The sequence below is a fragment of the Carya illinoinensis genome, chromosome 14 (genome assembly GCF_018687715.1).
Source record: "Carya illinoinensis cultivar Pawnee chromosome 14, C.illinoinensisPawnee_v1, whole genome shotgun sequence".
Lineage (NCBI taxonomy): Eukaryota > Viridiplantae > Streptophyta > Magnoliopsida > Fagales > Juglandaceae > Carya > Carya illinoinensis.
The window spans coordinates 25,002,761-25,026,368 of NC_056765.1; the positions used below are offsets into that span (position 1 = coordinate 25,002,761).

Consider the following 23,608-nt stretch of genomic DNA (forward strand, 5'->3'; position numbering starts at 1 on the left):
TCGAGTGAGCAATCGTACGAATTTGTTCATTTACAGCCCTAGAAACTTAGAAGATTGTGATCGGTCATTGGATGAACTCAAAACTTCCTCCTATAAAAAAAGGTTGTTCCTTTGGATGATAGCTTTAGATTTTAATGGACCAAGCTGCTGTGATTTCCTTGTATCAGTTTCTAATTCCAGTTAGGTGCTTTTCCTGTATACAACCTGTGTACATGGATTTCACCTATTATTACAAGTAAATAAGATTTACATTTACTTATATAAAAAAAAGCGTTGAAGGGCACAACCTAAGTAAACGTTTTTTTTTTTTTTTTTTTTTTTGATGTCTGGGAACCCCTCCAAGGTAGGGCCCTTTGGACCCACTCCTGCAGAATAAACCCTGGTCCGTGCATTGCACCCTTGGAAGTTTCCCTACATGAAGTATACAAAAGGAAACATTCAACTAGCAAGAAGAAAAAAAAGAACAAAGTTCCTTAAAAGTCCAACAAGCTGAAGAGTAGGAAGTTATGTGCATTCAAAAACATAGAGATTGTTGAATATTATGGCTTTTAATTTTGTTATGCTGCCTCATGGTCTTCAAAAGTTTGAGCATTGTGTTCTGCGAAATCCGCATTAAGCACGGAGAGATCATCCTTCAAGCATTTTAATTTCTGTGAAGACTATAAAGATTCTGCCAGCATACCAACCCTACCACACTTTGCGACATAACCCACTGAAGGCCAATAGTGTTAAATATGTCTGCTCATAGGCTGCACTACTACGAATTGCCTCTTTCTCAAATCTTCCATCGCTAAAATCTTTTCTTAAGGCATCCATACAAACATAGAAAGTTACTCTTGAAGGTGCCTTGTTTCTCCAATACACTTCCAAGGAAATGATGAGCCAATGGGAGGAATGAGAGCTTTCAAAAAGACTTTAGCCTTGAAGATCCATCTTTTGTGAGAGATCCAATATATTAATCATCCCCACGACTTCTACTTATCAAAAAAAAAAAAATCATCCCCACGACTTCTCTGCCTTAACTTGTTAAAGAACAGAGAGAACAACTTCATCTCTAAATCATGAGCTGATCTAATAGTAAATAGGGCTCTGCCTTCGTGAAGTTCTATGTCTAATGGTAAATAGGGATCTGCCTTTCAAGGGGTGGGTGGGTGGGTCAAAAGGCTCAGCCTTCGTGAAGTTCTATATCATAAAAAAATTACTTATCAATAAAATATTACAGAAATATTTACTCATAAAAAAATTACAGAAATACTATGAAGAAATTAAAAAGACCCTCCAACTCAATCATGTTTTAGTTTGTATGTTAATTCCCTATATTTTGGTGACCTAGATGTTGTGAGCCAGGAGGATGATGCTTCTTCCTCCATTGTTGTTTTCCCTCTATCTAGAAGAAACTGGTGATGCATTCTACTGTTTCTTCCCTCTGATTCCCTTCTTACCAAGTGGATCCTGATTGGAAAAATGTATAATGTAAGCTTTCCTTTCAGAATTCATTATTGATTATGAATCTGGATTGAGTTTATTGTTTTTTAAAATGAAGTTTTTTTGTGTGGTTCCAGAGCTCCTTTTGATATCAAGTTACATCCTATACCATAAATAAAGTATCATATTTATTTTTCCACCGTCATATTATTTATATATATTGTTCAGGGCAGTGGTATAGACACCTTATCTTGTCAACAAATCCCTACCCCCTAACTTCGTTTTTTCTCTTTTAAGGTAATTTGTGGACTTGCCTACTTATTTGTTGCAATATGTTTTGTTTTTCAGTATCCTGTGTATTTTGCTTTTGAGGACAGTGATATTGATGCTGTTTTGGCTGATATCAACAAGAATGATGCCATTGGTCAGCCTGCTACAGCAACTACTGGCGGGTATAATTGTCATCTAACCTTGAACATTTCACAACTTTTTTGAGTGCCGTTAAGATTCCCATTTCTAGAATGTATTTTGTTGATCTATTTGAGTCCGAAACAGCTGCTGCTAGTTTTGTCTAATATCCCCTTTGGTAAACTAAAGGAAATGAAGGATAGATTCTGTTTTTCTTCTTTGTAACAACCTATCATCAGTTTGTTGCAGACAAAAAAGGATATGGGGGCTTCACTACGTAAGTCATAAACTGTTAGTCAATGTGTGCTTCTAACATAACATGATTTGGTACTGATCGAAAAAAAAAAGATAACATGATTTAGTAAAAGGAATCTACTCTGTTTTCTAACCTATCACCTCCCATGAACAAAGAAATGAAAGAGACTGTTACATCCCTTTCCCATAGGGCTAGGAATGCTACATATTCACATAGTACCTGGTAATAAGAGATTATTTATAAATTTAAATACCTCCGAAGATTCATTTACTACGATCAAAAGATACACCTAACCTCTTTATGACCATTTAAATCCTCACCTCGCTACAGTTAAGGCCTAGCTTGAGTCTTTTTTTCTTGAGACCTCAGATTTATGTCACATCTAGTTTTACACAAATAATTAGGTTAGGTTTGGGGCATGTGATGAGACTTAAAATTCTCATCTCATCATTACTTTTCCAAATTCCCATACAAAATATAATAAACAATTCAACATTTTCAAATCCCAATTTCTTATGGAGTGGGATGGGGGAGGAATTTAAGTTCCACCTAGTCAGGTGGGATAAGGTGTGCATACCACTCCGATCAAGTGGGGTGGGGATAAAGAATTTAAGAACGTTTAACCGGGCACTTCTTGGGAAATGGCTTTGGAGATACAATATGGAACCAGAAGCACTATGGAAATTAGTAGTTGACTGCATGCATGGTAGATCATGGGGGGGTTGGTGTACTAGAGGGGAATGAGCCTCATGGGGTGGGGATTTGGAAACATATTAGACAAGGGTGGAGAATGTTTGCTAATCATACTAGACTCCTGGTGGGGGAAGGGGCTGTATAAATTTCTGGAGGGACATCTGGTGTGGGGAGGAGGCATTGAAGGATGTATTTCCAGCTGTGTTCTGAGTGGCATGTGAGCCGGGAGCTTCGGTGGCGGACCTATTGGTTCGTTTAGGGGACTAAATCCATCAGAACATTACCTTTAGTAGAGCAGTCTGAGATTGGGAAGTTGACAGTTTTGAGGCTTTCTTCAGCCTACTTTACTCTATGAAGCTGAATGGCCTGCGTGAAGATAAGCTGTGGTGGACACTTGCAGGTAAAGGTAATTTCTCGGTTAGCTCATTCTACATGACCCTTACAGCCATACGAAACTCTCACTTCCCTTGGAAAAAAATGTGGAGGAATAAGGAGCCTCCCAAAGCACTTTTTTTCATTTGGATGGCAGCCTTGGGTAAGATTCTGACTATCGATAATTTGCGGAAGGGTCGGATAATTATTGCAGACTGGTGTTGTATGTGTAAGAAAGCCGACGAGTCAGTGGACCATCTCTTGTTACATTGTGAGACAGCTAGAGCCTTATGGTGTGAAGTGTTTAGCAGAATCGGGTTAAACTGGGTGATGCTTGCTACGGTAGTTGAAGTTTTGGCCTGTTGGGGGATGCCGGGGGGACTCTCACAATTTAAAGCTATGTGGAAGATGGTTCCTATCTGCATTATGTGGTGTATTTGGCGAGAGCATAATGAAAGGACCTTTGAAGATAAGAAGCGGACACTAGAGGAGCTTCGCTCTCTTTTTTTCACTACTTTATTTCTTTGGGCCATTGCTTTGAACTTTAATGGCCAAAATGTACATGATTTTCTTTCTCCTTTAGCAAATTAGATAGGTCTTATCTCTTGCATTACATCTTGTATACTTGGGCTTTGCCTATTCGTATTAATACTACCGTTTACCTACAAAAAAATATAATATTTTAAATTTTCATCTAAAACCAAAAATTCTCATCTCACTCCCCAAACCTAAGAATCATAGCAAGGATTTGCAATCATTATACATATATCCTCAACCTCCTTAAACCTCAAGTATGGCAAAACCTAACATATTCTCAATCAAGTCTATTTGAACTCATACCTTTACTTCTCTGCGATGCTATGTGGTTTCAACTGGTGCCATGGCTTTTTCTAACTAGGGAAACAAGTACCAAAGACTATTACTCACATGAAAGTCTAATTTACAGTCTATGGTTTATTTTCTCAAGAATATTTACTCAATACCTATTCCTCAATGTAAAATTGTTGCAGTACAATACAACATACTTGTTCATGAATTCTGTCCACAAGCTTTAAGAATGATACCCTCCACCTAAAGGAACACTTATTCTTGTCTTCTACTGTAATACTGCATCCACCCTAGAGTTAGGAAATGTCATTTTTAGAAATCTAGGCCCGTAATGCTACTAACATTTAAAATCAATTACGTAGAAGCCAGGTATAAAAGATTCACTTTCATAAAATAAAACATACTTTATAAAATTAAAAGAGAGTTGGCGAAGGCACTTATTAAAACTCATTCAAGTCTCATGTGCTTTAACAAAATAAATTTAATGACTGAAAACATAAAACTAAATATCTTACAAACTGCCTAGGGCGCTGTTTCGTCTCCCTAAATCAAGGCCCATCTTGCGACATCTTTCTCACATTGACCATAAATTGGGGTTGTTAAAATATTTAAAACATACAAAAATGAGACGAATACTCAATAAGCAATACACCATGCAGTAAAAATAATATAAATATAGGGTCTTGAAAGCATGCATACTTAATACTTATACTTTTACTAATATAAACATGTAACAGGTACTATACATAACTGATTAAATTTAATATAAACATGTAACAGGTACTATACATAACTGATTAAATTTATCTTTCCCTTTCTTTAATGGCCAATGCATCTTAACCCCCATGTGCTGGATTGTGCACCGGTTCCACTGCTTGTGGCCACAAGGGGAACCGCTTAAAATATCATAACATACTATGATGGACCACACTAGTTTGTGGCTTGCACATCCACCCATAATTGCATTGGTACCATACATCTCTTATGGCCATTCTTAGTGACCGGTTCTATGTATGATCAATGGATATTAGGAATTCATGTAACCCCAAACCATTGAAATCAACCGCTATGGTCCATGTACAAAGAGTTCCAAAGAAAAAAACTATCAAATCCTCCATCGATCTCTCTTTGTCCTCGAATGTCTTGCGCTCTCGCCATAAACACCACATGATGCATATAGGGATCATCTTCCACACCGCTTTTATTTGTTGATTTTCTTTCAGATTTTTCCAACTGGCCAAAACCCCAACCACCGTCTTCGGCATAACCCAAGCCAAGTCCAATCTGCCAAGAACCTCATTCCATAACCTTCTCACTACCTCACAGTGTATTAAGAGATGGTTCACCGATTCACCTCCCTTCCTACAAATGCAGCACCAATCTGCGATGATCACTCTGCTCTTCCTCAAGTTATCAGTTGTGAGAATCTTGCCCAATGCTGTAGTCCACACAAAGAAAGCTGCTTTGAGTGGTGCCTTATGTCTACATATCTTTTTCCATGGAAACTGAATAGGTGTCTCTTGGGTAAGAGACTTATAGTAAGAGCGCACCGAAAAAGTACCTTTAACTGTAGGTATCCACCATAAACTATCCTGTGAATTACCCGGTTTAATAGAATACAACAAGCTATAGAAGGCTTCAATACTGCTCATCTCCCAATCTTGTACCGCCCTACTGAAGTGGATGTTCCATTGAATTTGCTCTCCTGATCTTTCCAGTACATCAGCTACTGAGACATCAATATCTGTTGCAATTCCGAATAATAAAGGAAAAGATTCCTTTAGAGCCACACGATCACACCAAGTGTCATAGCGTAATGACATACTCATCGTAATCATAAATGAAAATATATGATGATGCATGTAAAGAAAAACATAATAGCATGACATTCAGAAATCACTTTCATCATAGCTTGTTGTGTAAAAAGGGGCTTTCAATAAAGGGTCATACATACATACATAATACTTTAAAAACATAACATTGTTTACCATGCATAAGGGTATGATCATGCTACTTACATAATTTAGAAAATATGTGTGACAATGAATCCCGGGATCATATTACTAACTATGGACATCAATTAGCGCATCGGCAATCACCTATTCAATAGATATGCAATTACGTCAATTTATAATCCTGTATATCTCATCACAATTCATACCTATGCACTCTAAGATCTTCAAACCTAATCTTGTCTAAGAAAACCTGTGACCATGCATGATATTAACTTTTAGTCATTTGGGTTCATATGACCCTAATTGCTCATGAGCTCTCTTTGTAAAATCCCAATGTTTAAACCATCAAAATCGTGGCTCTAAGTCCTACAAAATGCATGATTTCATTCAAATAAACTTCCTATATGTATGCTTATCCAATCCCGTGTATAAACCTGCATTCTAATGTCATAAAACCTAATTCTAGCATGTGTATTTCCTAGCCCTTCATGAAATCCGAATTTCACTAATTTCATATGATTTCATGGCTTTAGACTAACATACCTATCCTAAAAAAGAGAGAGGAAAAGCTTGATCCAAAGGTTGGCTTGGAGTATATTGCTTGGCTGGGTGGTTTGGATCTTGATCTTCTTTCTAAGGGTGTGAGTGTTGTAGCAAGGGTTATGGGGCTTAGGATTTTTGGTTTTAGCACAAAATTATACGAGAGTTTTGTGGCCTTGGAGGGGGTTATGCTAGTGGGGTCCAAGGGGTGTGGTAGTCCTAGTGTCGTGTGTTTAGTAGAGTGTTTGAATCTGATTTGGATTCATAGTTTCCCTAGGAGTTGCGGTTGCCTTAGGAGTTGTGTTTGCCTTTGGAGCTGTTGTTGGAGTAGAAATAGGTGACTTGTAGTTGGAGTAGAACTAGACTTGTGTTTGCAACCAAAAGTGTAGTGCAAGTAAGTCTCTGGTATAATATGTGTGGGCTCACTTTCATGGCTATCTATGGGCTTGGCAAGGATAATACTTAGGCTTGCTCATCCATACATGGGTCTAATGGGCTTAGGCCTAGTGGTTTTGGTGGTTTTCAAAATCTTCATAAAATTAATCCTTTGTAATCCGAGGTCCTACTTCTAGGACTCCAATAATTAACCTCAAGGAATGAACACAAGCTCAAGGGCCTAATTTTATATCTAACCCTAATTCAGTCTCTAAAAATAAAACCCCTAATTATAGGGTAAACCTCAACTTTCCTTAATTAGAAACCTCAAAAGTTCGGCATGTTGCATCAACTATCAGGCTAGCGAGAACTATTGATATCCTATTACATATTTCACGTCTAATAATTTATCTAATTGTACGAGCCTGTGCCTTGATCTTTGGTGAATGCACCGAAGAATCAAATCATTGCAACAACTACTGCTTTTCTATTCTTTGGAACATGCCTATTGCCCTCATGGTCTGAGAATGAAAATTCCTCTTGGTGTGCATTGATATGACTCTTGTTGGTCAGTGCATCTCTGAAGCGTATTTTGTCAACAAGACATTAGCAAAAGGGTAAATGAAACAATCAACGATAAAACAAACTGTTCTTAATAAACTTTAATACTAGTTAGTATGCAAGTCCGTTGAGGGCTTTGTGGGATGAGGTCTTTGTCAAGTCTGGCATTTCTTGGGTGATGCCTAAGAGTGTGGGGACTCTTTTGGCCTGTTGGAGAGGGATTCAAGGAAATCATCAAATGGCGGCTGTTTAAAAGATGATTCCTCTTTGCCTTATGTGGTGTATTTGGAATGAGAGGAATGGTCATTGTTTTGATAAATAGAGAACGCTCGTTGGATGGGATTAGGGCTTTCTTTTTTCATACTTTGTTGCTTTGGGCTTTGGTTATTGTAATGGATGGATTTAGTTCCAATGACTTTCATTCTGTTTTTCGGCTTTAGTCTGTAATTAGGTGTTTTCTCTTGTATATTCTGCATACTTGGGCTATGCCTAATTATGTGGTTTTTAATAAATTTCTTACTTATATATAAAAAAAAAAAAATACTAGTTAGTATGCACCCTAGGGAACTTTGTTCTATTCTTCTTCCATAACTTAGGAGTCTTCGGAATCTCTTAAACCAGGGATTTGATACCAAACTTGTAACATAACTTAGGAGTCTTCGGAATCTCTTAAACCTGGGATTTGATACCAAACTTGTAACACTTTTTGATATAGATTTCACATAACACCAGATAATAACAAATCCATAAATGTAAATATCTTCAAATATACTTCATTTGCTATGAATTAGGCCTCGTTTGGTTACACCGATGTGATGAGAAATTTGTGAATAGTAGTAAGATAATTTGTGAATATTAGTAAAATTGTTTGAGTTAAGATGTCTATGGGGTTTTGGGAAAGAATAGAGAAAAAATTGAATAAGAAAATTATAAAGTTAAAAGATGGATGGAATATAATTTTTGTTTTGGGATTTGAAAATTTTGAATTTTTTTTTGTGTTTTATTTGGAAGTTTGGAAAAGTTATGATGATTAGGTAATGATTAGATGAAAAAGTTAAAAATTTGAAATTGAAAAATGTTTGTGTTTGAATGATGTTTGGATATTGAGATGAGATGGTTTGAAAGGTTTGTTTAACCAAACCAGGTTTTAGTGTATTAGGATGTAGCAAGTTTTTTTTTTTTTTTGGGTAAAATAAATTTTATAAATATGATAGAAAATAGGTGTAGCCTAAGTACAGAAGATGTATACGGAAAAACATCTGTGTATTGGCCTGCATGCTCATCATCTGTGTATTTAAAACATAAAAACAAAAATTATTTGAATACTTAGTAAATAGCATGTCATATGGTAATAGATTTTAACTCAAGATTATGTAATATGCATATCAAACCAAGACTTATCATACTAATATTTGCTTGCTTAATCCCGGCACACAGTATCCCTAATGTGCAAAGGTTGTGCACTGGTCAACCACATGGGCTACCGCTATCCTGTTGGATGTGAAGGTTGTGGACCAGACTTTTATAATGTGCTTCAGTGTGGTTTACACATCCACCCATAGTTTTGCATTGTTACTAACCATCATCACATGACCAACATATAAACCTTCATAACATGCATTCATTGATCACTCCTTTTCTGACAACCTTCATAACATAAGCTTTTTCATTAAATTTATAGATGGGAATTATCATAACTTTCATAACATTAGAATTATCATGACTTGCATATATTTCATACGAAGAACATTAGCCTTGCTTTCATAACATAAATATTTTCATTACTATTAAATAGAACGTGCATTATATAAAATATTTGCAAACTTGATTTTCATGAAATATCATATGGAAGGTGCATAAAAAGGGGCTTACACAAAGGTCAAATTAGCTACTTATAAAAACAATATCGTAGCATATAACTGAAGCATCACTTTTTATTTATTTATTGGCATTGGGTATTTGGAACAAAGTCCCTACTAATCCCAGAGGTGCACAGGCCCTCGGCAAATCCCAAATTATCACTTTTAAAAGTAAGAACATTTTACAATACTCGTTAAAAGCATGATCATACTACATAGTTTCTTTCTTAGCTTGGATGGCATGAATCCTTCCTCACAACGTAGGAAAACACCCATAATCATTTCTACAATGCTTTTTACTCAAGCTATTGTCCTTGAGTCTTTTATTCATGTTTTTGTGAGTAGAAACAGATCTGGTGTTCTTTATTTGGCACTTGTAATTTGTTCATTGATGATCAAATCATACCTAGTAGGTTGACTATCTTCTTGGGTAGTAAACATTTATCTAATTTCATGCATTCTGATGTGTTAAACCTAGCCAATCAGTTTCATGGCTGAATGATGAAGGGCCATGTACTCCAGCAAAAATACCATTGGATTCTTGGTGACATTTAGGGTCCTGTAATCCGTGACTTGTGTGTACTTTCTGGAGTTGTTGCCACTTTATGGCCTCATGTTTGGTCTGAACTTTGGCTCTAACAGTAAGCCTTTGAGGTCTCAAAATAGTAATATGTATGTGTGTGCATGACTGTTTTACCAGCCTTGTGATTGCGGAGTTTTACCTTTTACAACTCCATGAATATGGTACACGAATATCATGTCTACATTAACTTAACATGTCAATCTTTATGAGCTATTATGTAATACACAAGTATAATCAATCACAAAAGAGGGTTTTCTGTTTGGACACTTTTGGCGGCTGTGATAAGAATTTAAGACCAAAGGTTTGACCCCAATAAACTCACCATTGCAGATTCAAGTTTAATTTTTTTAACATGTCCAATATCATCTTTGCCATTTCACTTCCAATCTCATCTTTGCTTGTGTAACATTGCAGATTCAAGCTTGTTGTCTCAGCACCAGAACCTAAGAAACTGGCTTTGCCCACCATCACAAACATTCAGGTTCCCCCTTTCATAATTTTTTCTTGTTTTTCTTCCAATCCAATTGGGAATGACTATAATCCTTATGGAAGAAGACAGGGAAACCAATTTGTGGTTAATGTCCTTCATATACTTGTTTGAGCTTCATAAGTACATAGGTCATTCAGTAAATTCTGCCACATCTCTGCAGGATATATTTATCAAAGTCGCATTAGATTATCTAGAATTAAAAATTGTTGAAGTTAGACTGATATGTCATTAGTTAATTACTGGATTGGACCGTAAACGTGTTACTTGAGGCATGTTTTTTTTTGGAAGTAGATATTGCCAATACACATTGTCTAGTCTGATCCTGTTTCTTTCTGACACCAGAGCATCTTATCATGTTGACACCAGACTCCTTTCGGACCTGTCTGACATCTGTTTTGCTTCTTACCTGCAAGTTGCAATCCCAATAAACAAAGACTAGGGCAATGCTTTGTTTACAATGCTTATTGCTTTAAAATGCTTTTCAAAATAATTGTCTAAACAATTTTCAACTTCAATCCCAACATCTTTTAATCTTAAAAAAGAAATTCTATTTCAAATTTTTATCCAATCATTTGCCTAGATTTCAGTGAAATATAAAAAATACAAAAATCAAAACAAAAGTTGGTGCTCTAGTGGAGTAAGAGGGGCTTACGGTGTGGGAATTTGGAAATTTATTCAGAATGGATGGGAAGATTTACTCGGTAATTTCAGACTTGAGGTGGGAAGGGGCTCGGGAATCAGGTTTTGGCACGATATTTGGTGCAGTGATGTTGCTTTGAAAAACGCTTTCCCCTCTCTTTATAGGATTGCGTTAGATAAGGGTGCCTCTGTGGCTGATAATTGAGCATCTCCACTGATTCCCTTCAATGGTCCATGAGATTTACTAGAGCTGTACATGATTGGGAGGCGGGAGACATTGCTGATTTTTACAGTGTGTTATATGTGCTGAAAAGACAGGCAGGGGGGGAGGACAGATTTACTTTGGACACTTACAGGGAACAAGAAATTTTCAGTCCGATCATATTACAAGGAATTGATGACTCACTCCTCGAATGCCTTCCCATGGAAGAGCATTTGGAGGAGCAATGCTCCCCTCAAGGTTGCCTTCTTTGGCTGGTTGGCATCCCATGGGAAAATATTGACTATCGACAAGCTGAAAAAGCATAGACTCTACATAATAGATTGGTGCTTTATGTGCAAACACAATAATAAATCAGCAGGTCACCTACTTCTTCATTGTGAAGTAGTCAAGGCTTTATGGGATGAAATCTTCACTAGGCTCGGTAGCGCATGGGTAATACCTAGGAGGGTGATAGATTTATTGTCATGTTGGAGAGGGATTCGGGGCAATCGTCACATTGCAATTGTTTGAAAGATGGTGCCTCTATGCAGTGGCGGAGCCAACCACACACCCCCAACCCCCCCCCCCCCCCCAACAACAAAACAAATTTGAAAAAAAAATGTATATGTTAATCTTTTTATTTAATAAAATACTATTAATTTATCATGTATTGGCCCCTCTAAAAATTATTTTGGCCCCTCCATAAAATTTAATTTCATATAAAAATGAAATACATAAAATGCATCTCATATAAAATAAAATACATATTTTTATTATAAATAAAATTTAAAAAAATTCAAACCACAACCGGTAGTATTTCTAACCTCTTTCTATTTTTCAAATGCAAGAGCTTGACAATAGGTTTGGTGAAGGAACGATAGAACTTTGAACCCTTAACTTAGCTTTGGATCCAAAAGATGGGTATAAATCCTTTAATATTGATGACATATGTTGTCTTGCGGAAGAATATTATCCTCTTGATTTTTCTGAGAATGAGAAAATCAATTTAAGGTTTCAATTGAAACATTTTGAAGTTGATGTGTTTAGCAATACGAAGTTTCAAGATTTGAGATCCATTGCAGATTTATGTCAAAGATTGGTAGAGACAGAGAAATCAAAAACATACTATTTTATTGATAGATTGATTCGTCTAATTTTGACTCTTCTAGTGTTTACAACAACTAGTGAATGAGTATTTTTAGCTATGAAAATTGTTAAAACAAGGCTTTGAAACATGATTGAAATGAATTCTTAGCAAATAATTTAGTTGTCTATATTGAAAGAGAAATAGCTAAAAATTTTGTTTTAGATTCAATACTTGATATTTTGTTCGTTTAAAAGAACATAAGTTACAATTTTAAACACTCTGTATTTCTTTTGTTTAATATATTTGTATGAATGTCTTTATCTTATTTCAATAATATATTGTTCGACATATCAAATATTTTTTTAATACATAAGTTGTATTAAACGTATTTTATTTTTATATTAAATCTTCCTATCAGATTATTATATATCGTAAAAAAAATTGTATAAAAGTAGAATAAAAAATATTATATGTATATTATTCTAGTTTTGTTTGGCCCGCCATAGAGTAAATTCCTGGCTTCGCCACTACCTCTATGCTTAATGTGGTGCACATGGAACGAAAGAAATGGTCGTTGTTTGACAATAGGGAATGCTCTCTGGACGGTTTTAGGACAATTTTTTTTCCCCTACATTGTTGCTCTGGGCTTCATCTATTGTATTGAATAGAATGAGATTTAATGACTTTTATGCTACTTTCCTTAGCACGTAGTTTGTAATTAGTCTCTTTCTTGTATACTTCTGGTGTACTCGGACATTGCCTAATTACGTGGATTAATAAAATCTCTTTTAACTTATCAAAAAAAAAAAAAAAAACCCTAAAAGATATTCTATTCAAACAACATTTCCTGCGCATTTTCTTTCACTTTTCCCTTTGCTGGCAGGGGTAGCAAGAAGAATTGAGAAAATTTATTGTAATCTCTTATGGGGAGATATAGGTGAGGAAAAAAAAGTTTCATTTGGTTAGTTGGAACAAGGTTTGTCAACCAATTTCTTGTGGAGGATTGGGGGTGAGATACTTGAGGATGTTTAACAAAGCACTTCTTGGAAAATGGCTTTGGAGATATCATGTAGAGAGAGATGCTTTATGGAAGAATGTTGTTGCTGTTAAATATGGGAGTGGGTGGGGGGATTGGTGTCCTAATGAAGTTAGAGGTGCATATGGGGTGAGTTTATGGAAGTTCATTAGGAAAGGCTGGGTGGAGTTTTCTAAACATATTAAATTTAAGGTGGGGCAAGGGAAGAGGATTCTTTTTGGGCATGACGTTTTGTGTGGGGAATCAGCTCTCAAATCTGATTTTCCCTCTCTTTATAGGATTGGAAGGGATCAAAATGATGCTGTGTTATATTATCTCCAACAGACGGATAATAATATTCTGTGGAATGTTGATTTTATTAGAGATGCAAATGACTGGGAAGTGAATGTTGTTTCTGATTTTTTGGGAAGAATTTATAATTCAAAAGTGATGCAGGGAAGAGAGGACAGTCTACTGTGGGACCATGCTGGAAATTCCAGGTTTTCAGTCAGTTTTTTTTATAAGGTGCTTACTTGTCATTTTGGCTGTGGATTCCCTTGGAAAAGCATTTGGAGAGTGAAGGTACCTACTAAGGTGGCGTTCTTCAGTTGGGTGGTTGCTCTAGGGAAAGTATTGACCACTGATAACCTTAGAAAACATGGTTTGTGTATAGCCGATTGGTGTTTCATGTGCAAGAAGGATGGTGAATCTGTAAATCATCTATTTCTTCATTGTGAGGTGGCAAAGTCTTTGTGGAATGAGGTTTTTGGTTGGACAGATATATATTGGGTGATGCCTAATGAAGTTGTGGATCTTCTTACGTGTTGGCATGGTTTTGAGGGAAGGAAATGTGTAGCTGCCAGATGGAAAATGATTACTTTGTGTTTAATGTGGTGTCTTTGGCTGGAAAGGAGTGAGAGATGTTTTGAAGACAGCGTTCTGTCGGAGAACTTTGGAATTTTTTATTTTCTAAGATTTTTGTAAGGAATGATGATAATGTACTGAATCTGTATTAGTCTTTTTTCCTGCTTTCTAGATTGTAGTAGATGTTTCCTTTGTATACATCCTGTGTACTTGGGCTGTGCCTATTCTTGGTTATAAAATTTCTTATTAATTATAAAAAATAAACAATACATCTAAAAATAATTGTCATTCTCCAAACCTCACTTAACCAAACATATCCTAAGGTTCTGTGCTAACTCCATGTTGGCCCAACATGGGTGGTTCATTTTAATCAAGGATCAGAGTGTAATTTGGTGGCTTTGTGGAAAGATACTAATTCACCAGTGTTACCAACTCCATCTGACTCAATGTACAAGAAAGAGATAGTGTATTGGGGAGTTATATCAAAGATTACTATATTGGTCGGAGCTGAGTATAACAAACTATTTTATTTGTGCTGACAATTGTGGTCTACAGAATTCTTTCCTCTTGAAGAAGCTTTAAAGCTCTGGCCATGAGCTGTGCTCGCATTGTCCAATTGTCAGGAATAAAAGTAATTTGATATGAATATATTTCATCTCTTCTGATAGCTGATATTTGTGAACTTAAATCGTCTTGTAACAATTAGGATACTTTGGAGAACATGTTTGCACTATTCTTTTGTCCTGCATTGTAAGTGTTGAAGCCTGATTATGGGAAAGGTGGTGCCTGTAGAAATAATCTTATTGGTGTCATATTCACCTCAACACTATACTATGTTTTATGGCGTACGCGTTATTGATCATTTTGTAACTTTTGCTTTGTAAAGTCCAACTTGACTTCTGCCAAAGTGTTCCAGCTTATTGCCACATCATTCACCGGCAGAAAATGGTGGAAACTAATGTTTATTCAGGACCCATTGGCTTTACACATATTTTACCTTTTAAAAAAAAATAGAAATCATGCTTGACTTCTGAACTGCAGTTCTGTTGACATCTTGACAATTTTCACCCATTGTCACTTTTTGTCCCCAACCACATACATACCTTCTTTCTCTTGGCCAAGTTTATATGCTTTATCAGCCCATCATTCTTTTTTAACATGAAAAGTTGACTTTTGAATATTTTCTTTGGTTGGTGACAGGGTTGGTTGCCAGGACTGAAATCCGATGGAGATGCAAGTCAACTCCCAACCATTGCTATTGTAGCATCATACGATACATTTGGGGCTGCTCCTGTATGTTATTTTTTTATTAAATTTAATTGATTAAATATAACTTTTGTGAGCTGTATAAAAGGTGTAATTAAATGTATATTTGTAGGCATTGTCAGTGGGAAGTGATAGCAATGGAAGTGGCATTGTCGCACTTCTTGAAATAGCTAGGTTATTCTCTCTTCTTTATTCAAATCCTAAGACAAGAGGAAGGTATAATTTACTTTTTGGGTTAACATCTGGAGGACCTTACAACTACAATGGAACTCAAAAGGTGCTCATCTTCTATTGGTTGATTATGATTTTTATGTCCCCTGCCTTGTTATATTTTTCTCTTTAATTACTCTTGCTATGATCATTTTCTTTTAGTGGTTATTGATTTTAAGTTTCTAACCTTTTTAGTGGCTTCGAAGCCTCGATCAACGTTTACGTGAGAGTATTGACTATGCAATTTGCTTAAATAGCATTGGTTCATGGGATAATGAATTATGGATTCATGTATCTAAGCCTCCAGAAAATGCCTACATAAAGCAAATATTTGAAGTAAGTTGTTTTGGTTTCACAAAATGCGTTTTTGCAGTAGTTTTGTATTACTTTTTGTGCCAATTTTATTATTTGATTTTGGTGCAGGGTTTCTCTAATGTAGCAGAAGAGTTGGGCTTCAAAGTGGGTCTGAAGCACAAGAAGATAAATATTTCAAATCCTCGAGTGAGTAGATTCGTGAAATTCTGAACTACTTATCATATTTATCTCATAGATACAGAATCTTCTCGTTATATTGGCTTGAGAAATTTTACATAATACTGGAAAATTGGCTGCACTTAGCTTGTAATTACGCTTTTTTTGTATACTCCCTATGTACTTGGGGCTTGCCTAATTACGTGGATTAATAAAATATTTTCTTATAAAAAAAAAGTATTGTTGCTGTTGGTGGTGTTTTTGTTTCTTTAGAAGTTTTAATTAAAATTAAAATTATTGTTCATTGTGAGAGCATAATTACAGGGATAATAGAAAGTGGGCATTAGGCTGTTGATGAGAAATCAAGATGTGGGGAATAATGCTGTTTTTTTTTTTTTTTTTTTTAATAATTATTTTGGCAGTTCTAGTTGCAAGGTTGGTTGAGAGACTTGTAATGCTGAAACTTATTGGTTTGTAACTTTGGATTGACTGTGTGCTCCTAATCATCTGGTGCACTCTGAATTTTAATTAAAAAAAAAAAAAAAACAAAACAAAACTTGAATGGCTTGAAGCATGCTGTGCTCTCAATTTGTGCCCAGATTCTACAGTGGGGCCACGTGGTAAAGCTATTTACAGTAGTATTATAAAAAAAAAAAGTGATAAAGCTATTTACACTAGTATTATAAAGAAAAAGTGATAAAGCTATTTACCTGCTATAGGTAGCTTGGGAGCACGAACAGTTTTCAAGGCTTAGAGTTACTGCTGCCACCTTATCGGAACTCTTTACTGCACCTGAACTGATGGAAAGGACTGGAGGCTTTGTTGATAGCAGGTTATGCGTTTAACACTGAACCATCTTATTGCTAGCATATCCCTTACGTTTATAATGTCATTTGCTGAGAGCTTGGTATTCTGCAGACATTTCGTAAATGAAACTGCAATTATCAGAAGCATCAAGTTAGTTGCAGAGAGTCTGGCGGTGAGTGAGATAATTTTTTCTGATGTTTTTGTTGAATCAAACAATATAACTGTCTCTGGGCTTTCTGTTCGATTTTTATCTTGTAGTGTTGTTTATGGTTAATTTAAGGAGATTAATAATTTACCAATCTCTTTGAGAATTGAAACATAAAGAAAGAGATCTGGATGCTTGTTCTCTTTGCAATATTAACAAATCATAGCCTTTGTCACATGGACACTTGTAAGGATTGCACTAAATATATCTTTTTAGGTGATTCTGTTCATATGCATTGAGTACATCTGCTAAGTTTACTGGGAGAAATGTGTATGCCAACTCCCATGTTCAAGAAATGAAGAGAGCACATTCATGCTTGTTGTAACGATGATGTTGATATGGTTGTAGTGCGGAATATAATTATATCCAAATTGAAACTTAAATCTATTATCTGAATTCATGGCAAAATTGAACATGCAGGAATGTGTCATTTCTTCAAATGTAGGATTTAAATGGATCCTTGATCTATTTAGTTATGTGACATGCATGCCTACTTGTAGTAACTTGGTTTTTGGGATAAATATCTAATATTCAGTAGTACATGACTGTGTAGCAACTTTGTGGCTGTGTAGAAATCTCTCTCTCTCTCTCTCTCTCTCTCTCTCTCTCTCTCTCTCTCTCTCTCTCTCATTTTAATGAAACCATCTTGCAGGAACATTGACATAGCATTAGCATCTTGATAACAGGTGTTTGATATGAAAAAAATATAAAATCCAACTTGCAGTAAGATAGTCCTCGAAATGACTATCCATATATGCTGCGCAAAATAGATTATAATTGGTGACATCTTGTCATGCAGATTCTAATGGTGCTTTAAGGTTCGGTAATTTATAACTAGAACCTTAAACTCATTGAAAATAATGTCATCTTAGATATTAGGTTGAACTTTTGCATGACAGATGAATATGAATATGATTGACAGATGAATATGTCGATGATTTGGTTCAATGTTTGTCTAGATACTTTAAATCCACAAGCTTATTCATGTCCATTTGACTCTACAACTTATGGTTGGTCTAATCTCTAATGCCTTATTTTCCCCCATTGTATGCAGAGGCACGTCTATGGCCATCAGGGAAAGAATATCCAAATCTTCTCAGACAAAAGTAGTTTGGCTGTGAATCCTTCCTATATACAATTGTGGCTGGATCTTTTGTCAAGGACACCTAGAGTAGCACCATTCCTCTCAAAGAATGACCCACTTGTCATGGCATTAAAAAAGGTTTTCACTTATTTCATACATTCTTGTTTCCATTGCAAGTTGTGGTTTTCCCTTGAATTAGCTGTTTGCCCATGCAATGCCCAGGATATTATTAATATTCTTTATGTATTTAACTTGATTGTGAGTTTTCTAAATGTGGCATTTAAAGGATCAAGTGTAGAGGAAAGAAGATGAAGCGTAGAAAAGAATATGAAAATTTTCAAGCTCTTAAAATTTCAAATTATCTAATATTATTTATTGGTATGACCTTTCAAGTTCTTTTAAACTGAAATGGTCTAATTCATGGTCATATAATACAAGATTGGATGATGTGGCTTAACAGACTTCGAAAATTATATAGGTTATAGATGGTTTTCAGTTAAAGGTTACCCTGAAATTCATCAACTGTGTTGTTTCATGTTTATCTTATATTCTGTTCCCAATTACAACTAGAAGCTACCTAAGTGTTTTCATTTGTAGTTCCAAGGCAACTTCTATGCCTTCAAGTTTGGTATTGTGCTTGGGAACATCAAATGATATTTATCATTGATGATGTTCTCTCTTAACCTAGCAAAGGGTGGAAGGAAAAAGATAGAGATTTTCCTTCCTTAAACTTCAGGGAAAGGCCCATGACACTTCAAGGATAGTACAAAGTTCTCTTTGGATTAACAAGATTGTTAACGTATTGAATGATGCTTTACTTTTGATATAGAATTAATGTAATTGTAGTGGACGTTATGGATTTATGAATAAAAATTTGTTAATCTTGTTACAGGAGTTTGGACTGAGTGTGGCAATGCTGATTGTGTTCTTATTTTTCATTTATTTTTATTAGAAGTAACCATATAAGTACGCATATAACGTTGACGTAAAATGCCTCTGTTTTCAGTGGCTAGTAGTGTGAAACTGCAGATAGATATTTTGAGGTGAGAGTTGGGGAAAGGCTTGATGTAGTTTGCTTTAGGCTGTCTGCGCTATAGTTGGGGCATGTTGTGGATTGCCATGTATAAGTCAACCTAAAGATAGGGTCACAGGGAAAAAGACAAGCAAAATAAAATACAAGAATCTACTGCTTTTGAGTGACCAAATATCTCTTCTTCCATTCTCATCAGTGATTTATCTTTATCCACAATTCTCGGTCATAAAATCTCTTACCATGAATCTTTATCCAAAAAAAATATAAAAATTTATCCACAATTTCCTTATATTTTTTTGGCAGGAATTAGAAGATCATACAGCTGAGGTGAATGTGCAACATGAATTACTCGATGGAATGTTCACTTTCTATGATTTGACCAAAGCTAGACTAAACATATATCAGGTATTTGGTTGCCATAATGTCCTTTCCCCAGAATTTTTACTCTGCACAATTTCATAGCGTTAAAGTACTGTGGTAAATTTTTGATGTGTCGTGTCCCAGGATATCTTGAACTCTTTACATTTTTGCACGTACAATCTAAATGATTTGTCAGCATGATATTCGGTTTTTTATAATGCTATTTCCTTGTCAGCATGAAAAATTTCTCCGACATCGATATTATATGAAGAGAACAGATTATCTGATAATTGTTCATTTTTAATCTACTGATTATATTTATTTATTTAGAAAAATATATCCTGAATTAATATTCATTGGCTCGGAAATAATCAGTTACAAGTGTGTTATTACAGGTAGCTAGCGTAACATTCGACTTGCTGTTGCTTCTAGTGTTGGGTTCATATCTGATAGTACTGTTCAGTTTTCTTGTCATCACTACCAGGGTATTTCCTCCTCCTCTCTCATATATCAAGCATGAAATTTGATGCCTCATGATCTTATTTATTTTTTCATATAATTTACTTTCCTCATGAGCTGACCGAGAAAACCGGATATCTACACGTTCTAAAATTGCTTCTCATGCCATCAAACAGGGTCTTGACGAACTATTCAGTCTATTTCGACGACCTCCCTCTCGCAAAGTCAAAACTGCTTAGATGACTGACGACAGGATTTAGTACCGACCTTTTTCATTGGCTGTATTATTTTTCCATGTAGCTTTAGATTGAAATTACAACCGAGGGTTGGTGATCTTCTGTTAATTAATTGAGTGTCACGAGGAAGCTAAGCTCCTAATTTATCATATGAATGATAAAATGAGAATCATTGTTGTGCGAGAAAAAGTTTTGGAGATCATTAATTTTGTTTAATCCACGTGTTATTGCCGGCTTATTTCTCAAGGATAATATGATCCATCCGGTGCATCTTCACATGGTGATGGAATCAGAAACATTGTCGCAACTTATTCTAATCTGTGTTTCAAAAGAAATGGATAATCCTATGAGTTTTGATGCAGTTTAGGACTAATGCTTGATGCAAAAGGTGCAATAGTAATATATTACGAGCAATGTTGGGAAAATGACTACTACATTTATTAGATTTTGGTATGTATTGCGCATTTATCTGCATCGTTCTACCCATGCACTCACTCCATAGCATCTTTCACGTCTCTTCAAGCCCATTACCACTATACCCTCTTAGCCATTGGATGTATCCTAACATTGGTCTTGATCTTTAATATCTCAAACTGGAACTTTGCCCTCTTGGAAGACCCACTCCAAGTTGAAGTTGCCTCACCTTTATCTCAACACCCTGAAGAAACGGAATTTTATTAGTTATTTTTTATGTATGACAGGTTCTCTGTCCTATTATAAAATTTCATTTCATTTAAATTGTTTACATAAAACATTATTATTTAATGACACGATATAAAGTGAGTATTGTGTCATTAAAAATCATCTAATAATGCCTGCTAAAAGATATCCAGCAAGCATACCTTTGACCATTCAGTCCTTGACAACTATTTTCTTTTTAAACTTTGCTAATATTGAAGATGAATAAAGAGTGTCGAGTGCAGCAAAAGGGCCCTGCGGGCTTTGAAGGAGAAATTCCTCTTAGCCATTACTTGGAAGGGTAATGATATACACAACATTTTATCTTACTTTCATTCCATTATATAAGACAAGGCATATTTATCATAATTGAATGAAAAATAATCATTTCATAAAAGATCATTCAATAGTAATTAGGGGTGCTACCTGCACCATACGGTGCGGGGTAGCCGTCTCCCTAATCCCGACCCCACATGGGGCTGGAGGTGGGGTTTTCACCCTTGCCCCCGCACCCTCCATCCCAACCCAATGACCCATGGGTCTTTATATAGGAGGCCTAGGCAATCCATTAATTTGAATTTAATTTCAAATTTTTAACAAATTGTATATATCTAAGTATAATATATTTATTTAAATTATTTATATAAATATTAAAAGTATAATTTTTTATATTAAATAGAGGGTGTGGGGTTGGGTAGTGGTGCTTGTGAGGGGCGCCCACCCCTGATGGTAATAAATGTGCACATTTTACATAATGAAATGGAAGTGAAATATATATATATATATATATATTTTTCAAGTGAAAAGGGCAGTGGGTAGTGTGTAGGCACCATAGTGAGCTAATAGTTGATTGGGGAGTCCCTATGGAGTAAGGACTACAACTTTGGTTTTCTGAGATGCCATTGTTTATGTCAGATCCTCCATCAATTGGAAGAGACAACTTTTTGAGGTCCATGTTAATGGATATGCACTTAGCTGTTATAGTCTCTAAGAACCTTAATGGTAGTGTGATGTATAGAATTTTTCTATTTGGAAGGACCAAGGCATTGCTCACGTAGTAGCACCTCAATTTTGTTGCCTCCTAGGCATGACCTAATTGTGCCAATTGAGACTTAGTTGTTGCCTGAGAGTGATCTAGACAACCACCTTGTACTCAAGCTTAACGACATGCAAGTCCTTGGTCTTTCAAGACAAATGCTATAATCACACATCTAGTTTTTTTTTTTTTGGAATTTTGAATGATTATTTTAATTTGTAGTTTTTTCAATTACATCAATTATTGGTGCTGACATGATATTTTAACTAAGGAAAATGATGCATCCTCCATCCCAATAAAAGTCACTTATTCATTTTCTCTATTTTTTACTTAATTAGGAAGTGTTTTTAAATGAAATTGTGATTTTTTTTTTTTTTAAAAATGTTTGAAAAAAACATAAATTCTCAGTAAGAATTGTCGGGATCCAATATCAGTGAGCCTAATAGTACCCTTTAACTAATTATACATTGTATTAACGGAAGAACAAATATTACCATTGTAGAAACTTGAAAGCATAGTGAATAAAGGTTTAAATTAGAGTATAAGAACTAATTTGTTGAAAAGTAAACCACGTGGACTGTTTTAAAATTTAACCATGTGCACGTTACAATGCTCTTAAAGATGAGTTGGGCCAAGCTTATTTGAGTTTTGCTTTTTAGTATTTGATCCAAAACTAGCAATTAGAAATATCTCATTTATTGAATGAAGTGGGATCAAGTTGAGTTTATACGAGTGTACCCAACAGAAAGTTCCACCTAGGCTAGTTAAGCCTCAACATCAGCCGAAGATAACCTCCCACTACCACCATTTTCAGTTCTTGAGGGTAAGACACTATCCCAAGCAAACATCCTCTGTTGCTCTCTTGGAAGCAACTTCTTCTACTATAGTGTCTCCCTAGTCACCGCACCCTCCATTTGCCTCCCCTGCATCAACTCTGATACAAACATCAATGGTTTTAATCTCGTCTACTTTTTGTATCGCTGAGCTCAACTCTAATAACAAACATCAATGGAATAATGCTCGGCATAATTTTTTGTAGCAAATAAACTCCGCGAAGCATATGGGAGAATTTCAATGGAACTTGCCTCGCTTGTCAAAAGCAATTGATGTCATTGACAAAGAACGTGGGGATTTCATTTTGAAGATAAGGGTTGAGGAATAGCACTCGAGGGTGAGCTTTGTTTGACCAATGTCTCATTTCCCTCCAAGTTTATGGTTCAACTCCCTCAATTTGAGGCTGGCTCTCTGGCTGGGAACATGGTTTGGGTTTCATCATCCCTATATCTTTTTCTCCTTCGTAAAGAGGGTTCAACTTTATCTCAAGCTTGATGATGTGTGCCACGCGGACTTGACCTCATCTCAAGCCACTAACTTGAACTAAGGAGGTGCAAATTGGGAGGGAGCCAATAAATGAGACATGCTATCATTGGTTTCCAACACATCCAAACAATTACCATCTAGGTTGTCACATAGCCATTGCTTAACCAACCATACGTGGTAGCTCTCCTCCTTTGACAAGCTGGGCAACCCAAATGCTTGGCTAAGAAGCAATTATCACAAGCTCCTTAAGGGAAGATCCCCTTCCCTCACCTCATGTGCTAGAAGCTCCCA

The 23,608-nt window shown here is 35.7% G+C and overlaps 1 protein-coding gene across 1 annotated transcript in view; it reads left to right on the forward strand.

The window, feature by feature from the left end:
* LOC122294130 (nicalin-1) overlaps positions 1-20,499 on the forward strand; it is a 31,626-nt gene extending 11,127 nt beyond the window's left edge. The window contains exons 3-14 of the mRNA XM_043102614.1: positions 1,774-1,877; positions 10,270-10,336; positions 15,353-15,445; positions 15,531-15,695; positions 15,824-15,964; positions 16,052-16,129; positions 16,819-16,931; positions 17,018-17,078; positions 18,166-18,333; positions 19,532-19,633; positions 19,984-20,073; positions 20,224-20,499. Of these exons, the coding sequence (XP_042958548.1) occupies positions 1,774-1,877; positions 10,270-10,336; positions 15,353-15,445; positions 15,531-15,695; positions 15,824-15,964; positions 16,052-16,129; positions 16,819-16,931; positions 17,018-17,078; positions 18,166-18,333; positions 19,532-19,633; positions 19,984-20,073; positions 20,224-20,286 (1,245 nt within the window). The 3' untranslated portion in view covers positions 20,287-20,499. The remainder of the gene's footprint in view (positions 1-1,773; positions 1,878-10,269; positions 10,337-15,352; positions 15,446-15,530; positions 15,696-15,823; positions 15,965-16,051; positions 16,130-16,818; positions 16,932-17,017; positions 17,079-18,165; positions 18,334-19,531; positions 19,634-19,983; positions 20,074-20,223) is intronic.
* Positions 20,500-23,608: the final 3,109 nt, after the last annotated feature.